This window comes from Nilaparvata lugens, chromosome 5 (assembly GCF_014356525.2).
Source record: "Nilaparvata lugens isolate BPH chromosome 5, ASM1435652v1, whole genome shotgun sequence".
Taxonomy (NCBI): Eukaryota; Metazoa; Arthropoda; class Insecta; order Hemiptera; family Delphacidae; genus Nilaparvata; species Nilaparvata lugens.
The window spans coordinates 76,734,114-76,749,920 of record NC_052508.1 but is presented as its reverse complement, the minus strand read 5'-3'; the positions used below and the strand labels follow the sequence as shown (position 1 = coordinate 76,749,920).

Below are 15,807 nucleotides of genomic sequence, written 5' to 3'. Positions count from 1 at the left end.
TCTCAATTATTGTAGAAACTTGAATCAATTTCCAAAGTTGGTCTAGGGATCAAATTATTAACTTGATAACCATGATTGAGTTTTGATGGACCAATATTTTCAAATTCAGTTGTAGACTCACCACTTGTACCAGGTTCACACAATGTAACAGCACAAGTATCCTTTGAACTAGTTCCTAAATTTTTATTAATTACAACTTTAGATTGACTAGGAAAAGGTTCCAGTAAAGCAGCTGGATTCGGTGATGGTGGTCTAGATGGAGCAATCAAGCTTGTAGTTCAATAATTCTATTATAACAATCAATAAAATGTTTTGCAAATTTCGAAAGCTCATCCAAATTTTCAGTTAAGACAAAAGTTTCTTCACTCTCAGTTTGTAAAAATACAATAATTTGTTTCATCCTATTTAAATAATGCATAAATATTGACTCAATTTTTACTACATTAGCTCTGATTACAGTTCTGTAATATCCAGTTTGCACACCATTTTGTACAGTGTCAATAAGTTCCATTACTTTTGGAAGTTTTTCTCTAAGACAATTGACTGACTCATTATAACTTGACAAATTATGAATAATTTGATTGGTACTATTACCTGCTAATGAACGATAGCTAGATCTAAGATTACTCACATTGCATGACTCAAGACTTGACAAGTCTTCTCCCAAGGTCATGAGTTCAAAAACAGGTTAGGTTTCACAAGATAATCAGGAATAATTTTCTGAGTTTAAAATTTACTCAGATCAATTTCATCAGAAATAGTCTGATTTAGTTTTTCCATGATTACAAAATCGATGGTTATAGCAAGTGAAACAATTCAATACGGTACAAAATACAAATCATGAAAATAATTGCTCAGTACTAAGCTCTCTCTCAGTAACCATACTAAATAAATTATGCTTCAATTTCAACCAAGATTTCCATATAAATTAAAAGGCAGAACCACATTAGAACCACGTTCTGCTACCAATTGTAACCAACCCTATTTGAGTAATCTCAAATAAGACTGCCTAACAAGTAGGAAGCAATGCTGGTCATGAGGGCCAGTGAATATTTTGGCAATCCTGGTTGAAATAAAATTTAAGCCAAGTCCGATTGAATCTTATATTTTCAACATAAAAAATCATTTCATTTCGAAGTTACAAAATATTCAGTTTACAAGTTTTGATTATTAAATCTATGTTAGTAACCCGGTAGGCCTACAACTGAAGCTTCAGTGTGATGTGGAATCGTAGATAAGCGACGATTAACGAAGTTTGAAACTCATAAAATTCGATGGACTTGGTTGAATTAGAAGCCGAATTGTAAAACAAGTGTTCTGCTTACCCCACTTCGAATGTAAATTTAACTTTCATACTGTACTTGAATTCCAAAATTTGGTTGCTTGAGTTTATGGAAAATGTTTAGTCTCCTTCATCCTGTATTTATCCTGGTATTATATTTGTCCGGTCATTCAAAATAATGGTAAAATAAAAAAAAAACCTGTTTGGAACAAAAGAAATAGAATAAAATCTAATAGATACAAGCATCATGTTGATGTAACCAGAGTGGTTAACATGCAATGTGGACAGGTTAATTACAGGATACATTCTGTAGAAACATGGTACCGTAAGAACAGCGGTAATAAAATATTATTATGACAAATCCAAATAATTTAATAATAATAAATCTCAGAGGAATACGGTAAAATTAGTAAGCAAAATAGTTCAGATGAATAAAATAACAAAAGGAAATTATAAAATATCAGAAGGCAACAGTTACACATGGAGGGATAAAGTTGATTCAATTCTAACAGCTTCTTTACGTTATTTGATAAATTTCAAAATAGGATGTAATCAAATTTATATTGATTTATAGATGATAAAGAATTAATTAATTAAAAAACTAGGCAAATATGAGATTTTCGATAGAATAGCAGAATAACCTACAACATAGAGACAGTTACAAGTACAACTTACCAACTGGGGTTATTCAAATATAAAATCAATCAGGCATTGTAGGTTTACATTTTATGCTACTTTAGCATAATTTAAAAGAAAAATTTTGTAGTAAAAAATTTAGATATTTCATAATTCAAATCACATGCTACATTTTGAGATGCCACAGCTAGGTCTTATAGAACAAGAAGAAGAGAAATCGCTGGCTGGTCACCGACAAGGCTTCGTCCAGTTGTACCAATCCAACAAATCAAAATTATTAACTAGAAATTTAATAAATGAATATTCAAAGTTATGTCCAAATAAGGAGAAAATAAATAAATAAAATAAAATTAAGTAATAATAAATTTTTGGTACAGGGGTCCAGATAAACGTCTGGCTAAAACGGATATGGCGAGCGAGCGAGCCTGACGGCTAGTAATATAATATCAGGATTGAAGTAGCAGTGCCCATCAATTTTTCCGCGATAAATGATTTAAATCTTCAACTTGGTGCCAACCTAACAAAGTCAACTCAACTTAATGCAACTTAAAAAATTATAATTTAGTTGCAGTTAACACTGTTCGAAGAGGTACTTATCTAGATTATAGTTCTATAGTAACATAGATATGGAAATTTCAATTATAATTAAGATATTGGGAGAAGAAGAATATAATGTTAAAAGACGAACTTTAAACCTTAAAAACCACTCTTAGAGTTAAATAATGCCAAAAGATTCTTAGTGCCCTCTAAAGGGCCAACTGAACATACCAACCAATTTGAACGTTTTGGGTCCGGTAGATTTTAGGTACTGCGAGTGAGTGAGTGAGTGAGTGAGTGAGTCAGTCAGTCCGTGAGTGAGTGCCATTTCGCTTTTATATATATAGATTATTTTAATGTGAGTTATCTGTTGGCCAGGTCGATCGCCCTGTGTGAAGAGCCCCACCTGATGCCAGCTAACACATATTGCAGTAACGAGCCTCCGTACCCGGGCTGTATGGGTGGCCATCACAACGGTAGTAGCGATGCTGACAGATCTTCGTCACTTACTAACGGTTCATCACAGGTTAGCAAATTATTAATTATTATTGATTAATAATAAATATTTAATGTATTATGAAACATTAATAAATTTATTAAGATTTATTTACACATTATATAGTTGCGTTTAAATTTATATGTATAGGGTGATTATAAAAGGACTTTACAACTTTGAAAGCACATAAATATTTATTGAAATTACTTACAGAATAATTGAGAAAGTGTCATTTTGCTACAGAACACTTCAAGTTTAAGGTGTTTGTTTTATATTGGTTCGATGTGACACCCGTTGGTAATGCACAGAATAGATACAGAATGGAAACTGTCAATCAAACGCCTATCCAATTAATGCTTTTTACATGGCACAAATACTAGACACGTCACGTGACCTAGGAAGTTTCAATCCTGGTCTTCTGATTGGCTCGCGGCAGTGAACGGATCAATTGATCCGGATCAGTAAATGATCCGAACCTCCATCAATACTATTACAATGCGGAACTTCCTAACAAGATGGCGGAGTTTTGCGCCAGGGTAGTAGCCGAGTTTCCTTACTGTATGTATACTGTGGTAATGCGACATACATCCCACCGATAATCGATTTCTTGCCACACTCGTACCAGCATATCAGGCTCAATTTGTGCAACCGCAGCGATCTGATTATGATCAGATTTTGGAGGTCATTAAGATTGTCTGGTAGAGGCGGGAACATATTGTTTATTGTTTTTGAAGGGACGGATTCAAGGATCCAAAAGTTCAAAGAACCCTACACGTCAACCGAAGCTTATTGTGTTCACTAGTAGTATGTTAAGGTGCGTTCAGACTGTCGCTCTGCTCCGCAACCGAACGTCACTCCAGCAGAGCGATTGATGATCGACCGGCGAGCAACAATGGTTCGACCGGGGAACGCGAGAAGATCTAACATCTTCCAACACGTTCATGATGGGTGCGTGGGCGGTGCGAATGTGGTTCGATGGTGGTACGAGAGCGGTACGAGGGCGGTACGAGGGAGGAGCGTGCTCGGTGCGGGTTGGAAGCACGAATATGTGTACGCAGCTTTAGGCAAACCAATACCTATGTCTTTTACAAGAACCAGGAGTTTCTTCCTATACTAACATTCCATTCATCACCTGGTTGCAATCAAATCAAATCAAATCTTTATTCACACAAACTGTTCCGATACTTCCCTATAGATCACTTGAATTACGAAAAAGACAATTTCACAAACATCATCGACAATCCTTGTCGCAATCCAGTGTGATATGCTTGGCAGTCTCTTCAGACTGATTAGTCCTCGTGACCTACGAGAGTTCCAATCCTGGCCTTATTTGAAGATCCTTCCGCAGAGGAAGGGGCGGCCAAGTTGCCTCTAGGGCGCCGGCGACCCTTGACTCAGCTCTTGACCCACATTTGTGCCTGGATGGGGCAATCGATGGAACATAAAGTTGATGAAACCCCACAGGGTGAGCGAGGTGGCCCTGCATGGAAATGAGGTGGTGCACCGTCATGCTGAACAAGATGAACAAGTGCCCTTTTACTTTCAGCATGACAGTGCACCACCTCATTTCCACGGAGAAGATTTTCTAGACAATTGCTTTCAACTTCGCTGAATTTACCATGCATGGCAAATTTTATGGTCATCTCTTGTCACCGGATTTAACACAAATGGAATTCTCCATGTGGGGTCTCATCAATTCTATGTCCGCCTCTACCAGACAATCTTAATGACCTTCGAAATCGGATCACATTGGGATCGCTGCGGTTGCACAAGTTACGCCTGATATGCTGGTACGAGTGTGGCAAGAAATCGATTATCGGTGGGATGTATGTCGCATTTACCAACGGCTGTTCATATCGAACTAAAATACACCCACACCTTAATTCATATTACAAGTATATTATTATTTTATTACAATTATGTTATAAAATTTTTAGTTTATAGCTTTTAAGTTTGAATTTTCTAATATTGTGATTGATTTAATGTAATTTAGAAGTATTTTTTTATTTAAAAATGATTTTGTGTTGTTTTGAATTGTAAATTGAGTGTGGAATTGATGAATGCCAAGTGAACATAACTAGCTCATTTGGACTGCTACTATTTGCATAAATTAGAATTGGAACCGTTTTGGGCTTATAAGCTGTGGTACTTTTGTAAGTTGTGTAATATTCTGAATGATTAAATAAATAAATATGCGGTAGGGAGTGTGGCAAGAAATCGATTATCGATGGGATGTATGTCGCATTACCAGGCTGTCACATCCAACCAAAATAACACTCACACCTAAACTTGAAGTGTTTTGTAAAAAAATGACACCTTTCTCAATTCTGTAAGTATTTTCAATAAATATTTGTGTGCTTAAAAGTTGTAAAGTCCTTTATAATCACCCTTTATTCTTATTATGTATATTATATCATTTATGATATTAGTTATAATATTTTATCTGAATGATTATTATTATTTCAATTGACTGATGATTATTCAGGTGAGTGGACCAGGCCCGTGAGGTTCCTCAGTTGACTCATTTGGCGCGGATAACCCAGACTCGCTCACCTCATCAACAACCACCTCCTCGTCAGCTGGTGGACGTAACAATCAGGTGAGGATGTTGTCGAAAAGAGACTGTTTTCATTAGCATAGTAGTGGTAGAGTAGAGTGAGAAGCGGTGGTGTGGGGAAGGAAAGTGGTAGAGTACTATCCCACTCTACTCTACTAAAAACTGGTACTGTACCATGATTCTTTTCATTGGGAGAGTTCACAAGATAGTTAGTACTTGCCCAGGGAACTCCACCACTAACTCCACTAATAAAAACCAGGCTATATAGGTGGATGCACCAGTTTTATTAGCATAGTAGTGGTAGAGTAGAGTGAGAAGCGGTGGTGGGGGAAGGCAAGTGGTAGAGTACAATCCCACTATACTCTACTGAAAACTAATACTCAACCATGAATCTACTCTACCATGAACGTTTTCATTGGGAGAGTTCACAAGATAGTTAGTACTTGCCCAGGGAACTCTAACACTAAGGGCTGTTTGCACAGTGTAAGTTTAAGCTAAAGCTTAAACCAAATCTGGATTTTTTTTGGTTTAAACTAAAATTCCGTTTGCACAGTATCAACTCTGTATTGAGTTTAAACTCTGGGAAAGTTTAAACCTTCAAAGCAGGATGTTTAAACCAAATAATTTGATTAACTTGACATCTGTAAAGATTGATGGGAAAAGAGCTGATAGTAAATATTTTTCCACGGTTGTTTTAATGGCTTCTGTAGGACGAAATGATATTCAAGTTATAGTAAATCATTATTCGAATGTAAAAATAATATAATGGAGAGGATTGATAGTAGTTTTAATGCGATTGATAAAGATGACTGCGAAGAAATTAAAACTGAGAAAAATAGCGGAAAAAACGAATGATTTAAATTTCTGGGATGATTTCAAGTTGCTTGAGCAACTGCCAATCCAGTATTGATATAAATAAAACACTTGATAGAAAATAAGACAATTTTTAACAGTGGTCTTTGATTAGGAAACATATTTTAATAACACATAACTGATATTTTGCTTCCAGAGATTTCTAATAAACGAGGAAGACGTAGTCGATTTAAGCGTAACAAAAACGCTTTTTTTTTAAAAACATTCTAAAGATATTTTTTGGTGCCTACTAATATAAGTTGGTATCTATAGTAGTATAGCATTTCATCATTTTTTGAAGAATTTCTTGATCGCTTTCCACTTTATTACTGTACAGCTTACAGCTCTGTGGATTTTGAACAAGGAAATAGTAGCTACATACCCAATTACTGATGGTTTGTAAAAAAATAACAAATTTCCTGTTAAAAATCATATATAAACGAGACATCTATTACCAACTTAACGCTAAACTAGTTTAAATTAAACTGGATTAGTAAATGCACTGAGAAAACCGATTCAAGTTTAACTTTCAGTTAACTTAAACTCGATTAAATTCATAATACTTAAATATAAACTTAACTAAACTGTGCAAACGGCCCTAACTCTACGTATGAAAACCAGGCTTAGAATCAATCATTCTTTATATGAATCATGGCCAATCGTAGGTTGAAAAAATGACAAAAAATAAATAAATCATTATTAATTATCAAAAATTCATCATTATTATTAATCAAAAATGATCATTTATTGATCATAAATGATGATTTTATGTAGAGAAAATCTCATAAAACTGAAAAATTCAAATTGATATAGATATGTTTCTGATTTTAGGGCAGACCACCGACAACCACAGACTCATAAAACTGTCGTCTGACAAAATTAACGGCGCTGTCAGACAAAATTCGCACATCACATGCGGATGGCCTGTCCCCGCTGTGACTACACGTTCAGCCGTCATCTGCCACCGACCAATCACAGTCGATCTTCCAGCAGCACTGCCTCGCCATTGGTCGAACTGCAGGAGAAAGCCCACCAATTCAGGGACACCTTCAACCTGGACACGCCCCCCATGGATCTCAAAGCTAAAAAGAGAACGGTCTCGGTTGGAAGTGAAGCTAAAAAGAGTACAATTATTTCTGGAAATGAAGCTAAAAAGAGTACAATGTTGGATAGGGACACCACAGCTGCTAAAGAGAGTACAATTTCAACTGAAAATGAAGCTAAAAAGAGTACAATTACCTCTGGAAATGAAGCTAAAAAGAGTACAATGTTAGATAGGGAAACCACAGCTGCTAAAGAGAGTACAATTTCAACTGAAAATGAAGCTAAAAAGAGTGCAATACTCTGGAAATGAAGTTCCAGATTGTAAAAAGAGAACGATTTCGGGTTGGGGAATCTACAGTGCTAAAGAGAGTACAATTTCAAACTGAAAATGGAGCTAAAAAGAGTACAATTACCCTGGAAATGAAGCTAAAAGAGTACATGTTGGATAGGGACACCACAGCTGCTAAAGAGAGTACAATCTCAACTGAAAATGAAGCTAAAAAGAGTGCAATTACCTCTGGAAATGGAGCTCCAGATTGTAAAAAGAGAACGATTTCGGTTGGGGAATCTACAGCTGCTAAAGAGAGTACAATTTCACCTGGAAATTTAGCTGCAGGTCCTAATAAGAGTCCAATAACGGCTGGAAATGGAGGAACAGATTGTAAAAAAAGTACAATGATGACTAGGGAACCAGTAGCTGCTAAAGAGAGTAAAATTTCAACTGAAAATGAAGCTACTGCTGTTAAAAACAGTACACTGAAATCCAGCAAACCTAGAAATGTTGAAGAGAGTACAATAACATCTGGAAATGGAGCTACATTGGCTACAACGAGTAAATCATTCAATAATGAACCTACAGAAGACAAGGAACCTGTAGTTGCTAAAGAAAGTACTAGAAATGAACCTAATTTTGCTAAAAGTAGTACAATGACGGCTAGGGAAACGGCAGCTGCTAAAGAGAGTACAATCTCGCTTAAGAGACCTACATCAACTGGAGAACCTACAAGCGGTGAACCCCCAGTTGCTAAAAGGAGGACAACATCACCTAGAACTGTTAAAGAGAGTACAAAGACGTCTGAAGATGAACCTCTATCAGCTAAAAACAGTACAATGTTCTCTAGCAAACCTAAATCTGTTGAAGAGAGTACAAAGACGTCTGAAGATGAACCTCTTTTAGCTAAAAACAGTACAATGTTCTCTAGCAAACCTAAATCTGTTGAAGAGAGTATAAAGACGTCTGAAGATGATCATTTATCAGCTAAAAACAGTACAATGTTGTCTAGCAAACCGTTGTGTGTTAAAGAGAGTACAAAGACGTTTGAAGATGAACCTCCATTAGCTAAAAACAGTACAATGTTGTCTAGCAAACTTTTGTGTTAAAGAGAGTACAAAGACGTTGGAAGATGAACCTTCATCAGCTAAAAACGTACAGCAAACTCACAACGGTTAAAGAAGTTCTAAACAGAGTACATTGTCGCTTGGAGTGACTAGAGAGAGTCGTATGATAGCTAGTCAACCCACAACAAGTAGTGGCCATAAAGGTACTGGAATTCCTTTCTTGTGTTTGGATACCAGCTCAATGTCCACAGATTCTGATGCTGAAAACTTCTATTTTCCTCCTATTCTAGGTGAGTGATAGAATTAAGTTAGAAATTACAGGTTGTAGTTACAAGTGATCTAATTTGTTATAAGTTTCTCAAGCTTAGGAACCATAGATCATCTTCTACTTGGTAATGGGATAAATACCAAACTAGTAGTAGCTCAAATAAAAATAAAAAGGGTACCACCGTAGAAAACCTATACAGAGTGATTATAAAAGGACTTTACAACTTTGAAAGCACATAAATATTTATTGAAATTACTTACATAATTGAGAAAGTACACTTATAATTTATTCATTTACTAGTAATCCCTACAGTTTGGAGTTTCTGTCCTAAATTTCAACTCAAGGAATCATTTATAATAGAGCAAAACTGCTACTGAAATTTCTATATTCAAAGTACAGAGTGATTATAAAAGGACTTTACAATTTTGAGAGCACATAAATATTTATTGAAATTACTTACAGAATTGAGAAAGGTGTCATTTTGTTACAAAACACTTCAAGTTTAAGGTGTGGGTGTTATTTTGGTTGGATGTGACAGCCGTTGGTAATGAGACATACATCCCACCGATAATCGATTTCTTGCCTCACTGGTACCAGCATATGTGGCGTAACTTGTGCAACCGCACCGATACGATTTCGGAGATCATTCAGATTGTTTGGTAGAGTTGGAACATAAACCTTATCCTTGATGAAACCCCACAGGAAGAAATCCATCGGTGTTAAATCCGGTGAGCGAGAGATGGCCTTGCACGGCCAATCCAGCCAAGTTGAAAGCAGTTGTCTAGAAAATCCTGAAATTCTCCGTGGGAATGAGCTGGTGCACCGTCATGCTGAAAGTAAGAGGGCACTTGTTCATCTTCTTCTCTCTTCTTCGTCTTCTTCTTCTTCTTCTTCTTCTTCTTCTTCTCTCCCCACTATGCCTTTACAGCGTTGGGGTAGCCTCGACCCAGTTCTTCCATACCCGTCTATCCATCGCCATCCTTCTCATCTCCGCAACAGTATTTCCTCTTCTCCTTCCAATCTCCTCAATTCTGTTCTTATACGAGGTATGCCTGTACCTCGGCCATCCTACACAGTTCTCCTTCCCTGCACTCTCACATTCACAAACTGTTTCGCTTTTCTACTGTCATCCATCCGCTGTACATGTCCATACCATTTAAGCTGGCTCATTTCAACGCTTTCAATTACATCTCTCATGCAGACTTCCTCTCTTATTCTGGTGTTTCGTATTCCATCCCTTTTTGTCTTCCCCACTTGTTCATTTTGTTCACCGAAATCGGATCACATTGGGATCGCTGCGGTTGCACAAGTTACGCATGATATGCTGGTACGAGTGTGTGGCAAGAAAGAATCGATTATCAGTGGGATTTATGTCGCATTACTACGGCTGTCACATCGAACCAAATAACCCCAAACCTTAAACTTGAAGTGTTTTGTAACAAAATTACACCTTTCTCAATTATGTAAGTAATTTCAATAAATATTTATGTGCTTTCAAAGTTGTAAAGTCATTTTATAATCACTCTGTATTTTGTGCATAAATGTTTTGTCAAACTCGAAATATTTTGACAAATTCATCTCCTTTGGCAATGACTAGTTTTTATTATAATACGAATTACTGAAAAAAGTCTACACACAAGGTGATGGCAATTACTATAGCCACCTATACCTCTATTTAGAGGTAGCTATGCAATTACTCAATTTTTTAAAGTGTAGCAATGGCCACTCTGCTCATGTATTATCACATTCAATTTGATAAATTATAATAATTTATGTATTTCGAACAAATTTCCAATGTATGTATGTGGAATGGAAAACAAATTTAAATTTCTTGAGAGATTTAATTATTTCTTAATTATAATATTAAAGAAATATTATATCTTTTATATTATGTTATCCACTATTATGTGAATATTTTCTTTTTAGTGATAATAATGTGAAATATTTCTTCAATGTTTGGTTTTGAGATCTAAACATACATTACATGTAATAAAAATTGTGAAAAAAATTGAGGGAATGAAAATCTTGTGAAGTGAACAACTACAAGACTTAACCTATTGGGACTATGTGTAACCTTATCTAAATTGAGGAGAGGAATAGCACAGGTTACCTTATTTTCCCTCCCTATCTTTTGATGATGTAGCCTACTTATTGTATGAATCAATAAATACAACAATGAAATATGAAAAAAAATCAAATGTTTACATACGATCTGACCATTTGAGAGATATGATGAACAAAAATATTATTTAGCCAATTGTATGAATAATAAAGATAAAAGTTTCTGAAAAGAATAATGAATAATGGTGTCATTTCAATTTTGCAGATGACCTTCAATCAGGTCGCCAGTTTCTTGACGTGGAGGCTGTGGGTGGTGAGCAGTTTCGATGACGTCACAAAGGGTTGTTAAAGCGTTGAGGGCGACGAGAAAATGACAAACAAGAGCAAGACAGAGCTATCGCCTAATCGTCAGTTTTTGGCGCAGATGGAACTGATAAAGAAGGGACCTATTCCCGAATCCGGTAGTGATTTGTTCAAGGTAGGTTCTGATCCTGCTACTTCTTAAGAGTTGAAAATTCAACTCTTTCAACTCTTGAAAATTCAACTCTTTCAACTCTTGAAAATTCAACTCTTTCAACTCTTGAAAATTCAATTCAAGAGTTAAATGTAAATACTCTTCATTAGGCGGAGATGAGACTTGTTTCTGTTCCATCAACTTCTTAGACTGGCCACTAACGATAGTACATGCATGATGAATATGTGTGTACATACAAGTCGTCATACATTGTCGTATCATCATTAGCATATTATTATCATTTATCATAGCAAAAGGCTTCGAACAACATTTTTTGAGGTTAGGCTTTTGTATCTTCGATTTTTGTGTTTATTCTTTCTCCGCTGCTCTATTTGAGGTTCAATTCAATTCAATTCAATTTTATTTTCATGTTATGCATCGTATATAATACAATATTAACACAAGTCATAAACATCACATCATAAATACATTACATATGTTACTACAATATTTATATACGTTATATAGGGTTAGTCATGTTAGGGTTAGTTATATAGGGAGGTTATATAGGGTGACACAGAATAACGGGAACTTTTAAAAACGTCATAAAACTAGTGGGAAGGGCATAAATGATTTTATTCAAACTAATGTAAAGCTCAATACTTACCATTTGAGTATTATTAATAACATCTATCACTTTTTGACAATTACTTCTTCAAGATGGCTTCCTCCTGCACGAATACACTCTTGAAATCTGTGTTCAAGATTCCTGAACGATTGCTGCAACATTTCAGCTGGGATATTGTTAATTTCATTTTGAATCGTCTGTTATGATTCAACCACAGTTATTGGCCAAGTTGTGAAAACGTTTGATTTTATATAGCTCCACAAATATAAAATCGCAGGTGGACAGATCATGGGGCCAGGTAACGCAGATGTCGCAGCGATCAATGAGGAATCGTCAACACAGTTTTCAAGAGTGTATTCGTTCAGGAGGAAGCCATCTTGAAGAAGTAATTGTCAAAAAGTGATAGATGTTATTAATAATTCTCAAATGGCAAGTCTTGAACTTTACATTAGTTTGAATAAAATCATTTTTGCCCTTCCCACTAATTTTGTATGCCGTTTTTAAAATTTCCCGTTATTCTGTGTCTCCCTTTATTTATGTTTGTGATTTTCTTTTTTTACCACCTAATACAAGAAAATGACAAACACACAATCATAAATACCGACCTACAAATCAAACACATGAAAAAGAAAGGACCAGAGCTAGACACAATTGAACAATTATAAATGTACACCCAATTTAAAAGCAATAGGCAATGTACATTAAATGAGCAAACCTACTTCAAATTCTTCTCAGCCACAACAATAGACACCAATAACAGCTCACTAAAAATTGCCATTCTATCCTTCTACTTGTCTATGATTACAACCAGGAAGATGGCAGACCTGCCGAAAGATCCCGTTGCTACAGTAAGGCTAGGGCCACCCGAGCGCACATAGTGCGTCCGTTGCAACTTACTTTTTGACGGCCGTCGCCATTGACACCACACGAGCGTTGAGTGTGGTGCGTCAAAGTCAGTTGGCTTTACGCAATGGAACCCAACGAAGCAATAACTTTTGCATGTCTCGACGTGCGTTGTAGCATTTCTGCGCAGTTCAAAAATCACCGTCCGTTACGACTTCCGTTACTTGGTACGCACGTACATCGTGTGTTGTCACCAATTCACTTCCATGTATTTCTACAATGGACGTCAAAAAGTAAGTTGCAACGGACGCACTTTGTGCGCTCGTGTGGCCCTAGCCTTAGTGAATAAATTCATTCATTGAAAAACCTGACTGCTAGTCGTTCTTTTTACTAGCAAAAAGTGATTCAATAATAAGCAGTTCGTGATGGGGGAACAACATTGAAGATGACGTATAACCATAGAGAAACAATAGCGTTAAGTAGATATCCCATGGTATAGGGCGTTTATGTCGCAACTTTTACTGTTATCTCAAGCCGATTACTGTCGATTATTGTCGATTCTTACTGTTTTGACCGGGTAAGAGCGTATGAACGGCACAATATGAGAAACTACCAGCGTCATAAATCTTCAAAGGAAAGAACTACGTGGACTATAGGCTTGAGATAACAGTAAAAGTTGCGACATAAACGCCCTATACCATGGGATATCTACTTATGCTATTGTTTCTCTATGGTATAACCTAGCAACATTTAGACGGTTGTATAAATTAGAATTGGAATCGTTTTGGGCTTTAGCCCGTAGTACTTTTCTAGAAGTTGTGAGACCAATAATACCTATAATAAAGGAAAGAATTGGCTTATACACGTACGAAATAGGAAATTCACGAATCACACATCATTACATCTTTACTACTAAACTGATTAACTGAAATTTTGCATACAGATTCTAAATTTACCGAGGATGGTTATAGGCCCATTTTAAACTCTTCAAGATTTCAGTACGTCAAGTTTTCAGTTTGTCAAGTTTAAAAATAGACCCTTGCGAAGCACGGGTTACCTGCTAGTTGAATGAATAAATCTCAAAATTTGACCCTCAAATGTCTCAATTGACTCCCACAGTTTTGAGTTTCACTCCAATTTTTAAACGACAGCAAACGAAAAACGCAGATTTTGAATGTTTTTTTATGGATGTTTTTGCGGTTTGTCTAGGGCTGCAGCGTGGTGTTCTCGCGGTGCTTACGTCACATCGACGTGTGGCGCACTCTGCGGTCGACGGACACCGAGGGAGACAGCGATCGCGAGTACCGCGCGCCCTCTGAGGACCACAGTCCCATGGATGTGCAGCGGCTCACCAGACAGGTTGGTCAACTTTCAAATAACGGTGTTTAATTAAGGACGCAACCCTATCTGGAAATAGTCTATCATTAAATGTGATTTAGTTTCTAACAAAAATAAGTCACCCTTTCCAATATCCATATCTGTAAATGGTAGGCACATCAGCTACGTCTAAATTTCTGGGAGTTACTATTGATAAGCATATCTCTTAGATTCCTCACATCACTGAAGTGTACAGTAGACTTAGAAGAGTGTGCCTTACATTGAGAATATTAAATAAAGAATAATTCTTATTGAACGAAAATACAAATTAAATTATGTAAATCACCCCGAAGACTCTGCTACTGCAAAATTAATATTGACAACAGAATCGGGAAATGGTTAGAACAGAGTAGGAAATGGTGCAAACATTTTGCACTGGAAACACAAATATCATATAAACTAGACTCTCAAATAAGATGAAAAAACTTGATTACATACTTAATACCAACTGTTCAGTGTAAAATATGTGCTGAAATCCTATTATATTAAGCGAGCAATTCTGTATGTATCTGGTTATTTTTATATCTGGTTATTTATATCTGGCTATTTTTATATCTGGTTATTTATGCTTTACGGATCTCGAAAACTGCTCTAACGATTTTCACGAAATTTGGAACATAGTCGGTTTATGATATAAAGATTCGATTGCACTAGGTCTCATTCTTTGGAAAACTCGCTGAACGACATTAAAAGGATAATTCATCCTTGGAAAACAGATGATAATTTCGTCGTCTCTCGATAACAGAAGATGCGTGTGCCTGTGTGGGAGAGAGACCGAATTATTTCCAGCTGTGTAATCATAATCAATCAGCGAGAAATTTTATCTAGCTAGACAATTTTAATCGATTTGATCAACATAATCTGATTTGTTGACATGACATGATAATCCTCCTAAACTAGAGTATATCATAATTTTCAAAGTTGATCATTATTTGACAATTTCAAGTGATTAGTGAGTGTTATTTTGTTATTCAATTTGGTTGTATATAATCTAAATAATAAATTTTTTGTTTTCAAATGTTTGAACAGAAATTGAACCTGATTTCAAGTGTATGGAACATAACCTACTTTCTGGACTATTTATAGTGTATAAATCAAAATTCGGGAAAAAACAGTTTTGGGCTGTGCCTGTTAGTACTTCCCCAATCATTTTAAAGAATTGTGTTCGGTTTATCAAAAGTCAATAAATATAACGAGCGAAGCTCGGTGCCCGATATTATTCTTTAACAGATAAAAACACCGGCTCCAATGAGTGAAAGCTTGAAATGATTTTCATCCATCAGTATAATACTCAATGGTATTTATTCAATTCACTTTGAATAATTTAATTTTTCTAAATTTAAAATTTGCATCTCATATTTATATTTTATTCATCTCATATTTATATTCATATTCATATTTTTGGACGAAAGTTGAGCTTGAACTTCATACAGG

General features: G+C 35.9%; 2 protein-coding genes across 3 annotated transcripts in view; both read left to right on the top strand.

The window, feature by feature from the left end:
* The window catches only part of LOC111054925, a 30,944-nt gene extending 25,451 nt beyond the window's left edge, over positions 1 to 5,493 (top strand). For both annotated transcript variants that reach the window (XM_039429314.1, XM_039429313.1), the window contains exons 8-9: positions 2,834 to 2,981; positions 5,437 to 5,493. In XM_039429314.1, the coding sequence (XP_039285248.1) occupies positions 2,834 to 2,865 (32 nt within the window). In that variant the 3' untranslated portion in view covers positions 2,866 to 2,981; positions 5,437 to 5,493. The remainder of the gene's footprint in view (positions 1 to 2,833; positions 2,982 to 5,436) is intronic.
* Positions 5,494 to 7,824: 2,331 nt separating this feature from the next.
* On the top strand, positions 7,825 to 8,784 carry LOC120351670 (nucleoporin NUP152-like). The gene has a single exon (XM_039429618.1). It carries the CDS (start codon positions 7,825 to 7,827, stop codon positions 8,782 to 8,784), a length of 960 nt encoding a protein of 319 aa, XP_039285552.1.
* The last annotated feature ends 7,023 nt before the right edge of the window (positions 8,785 to 15,807 follow it).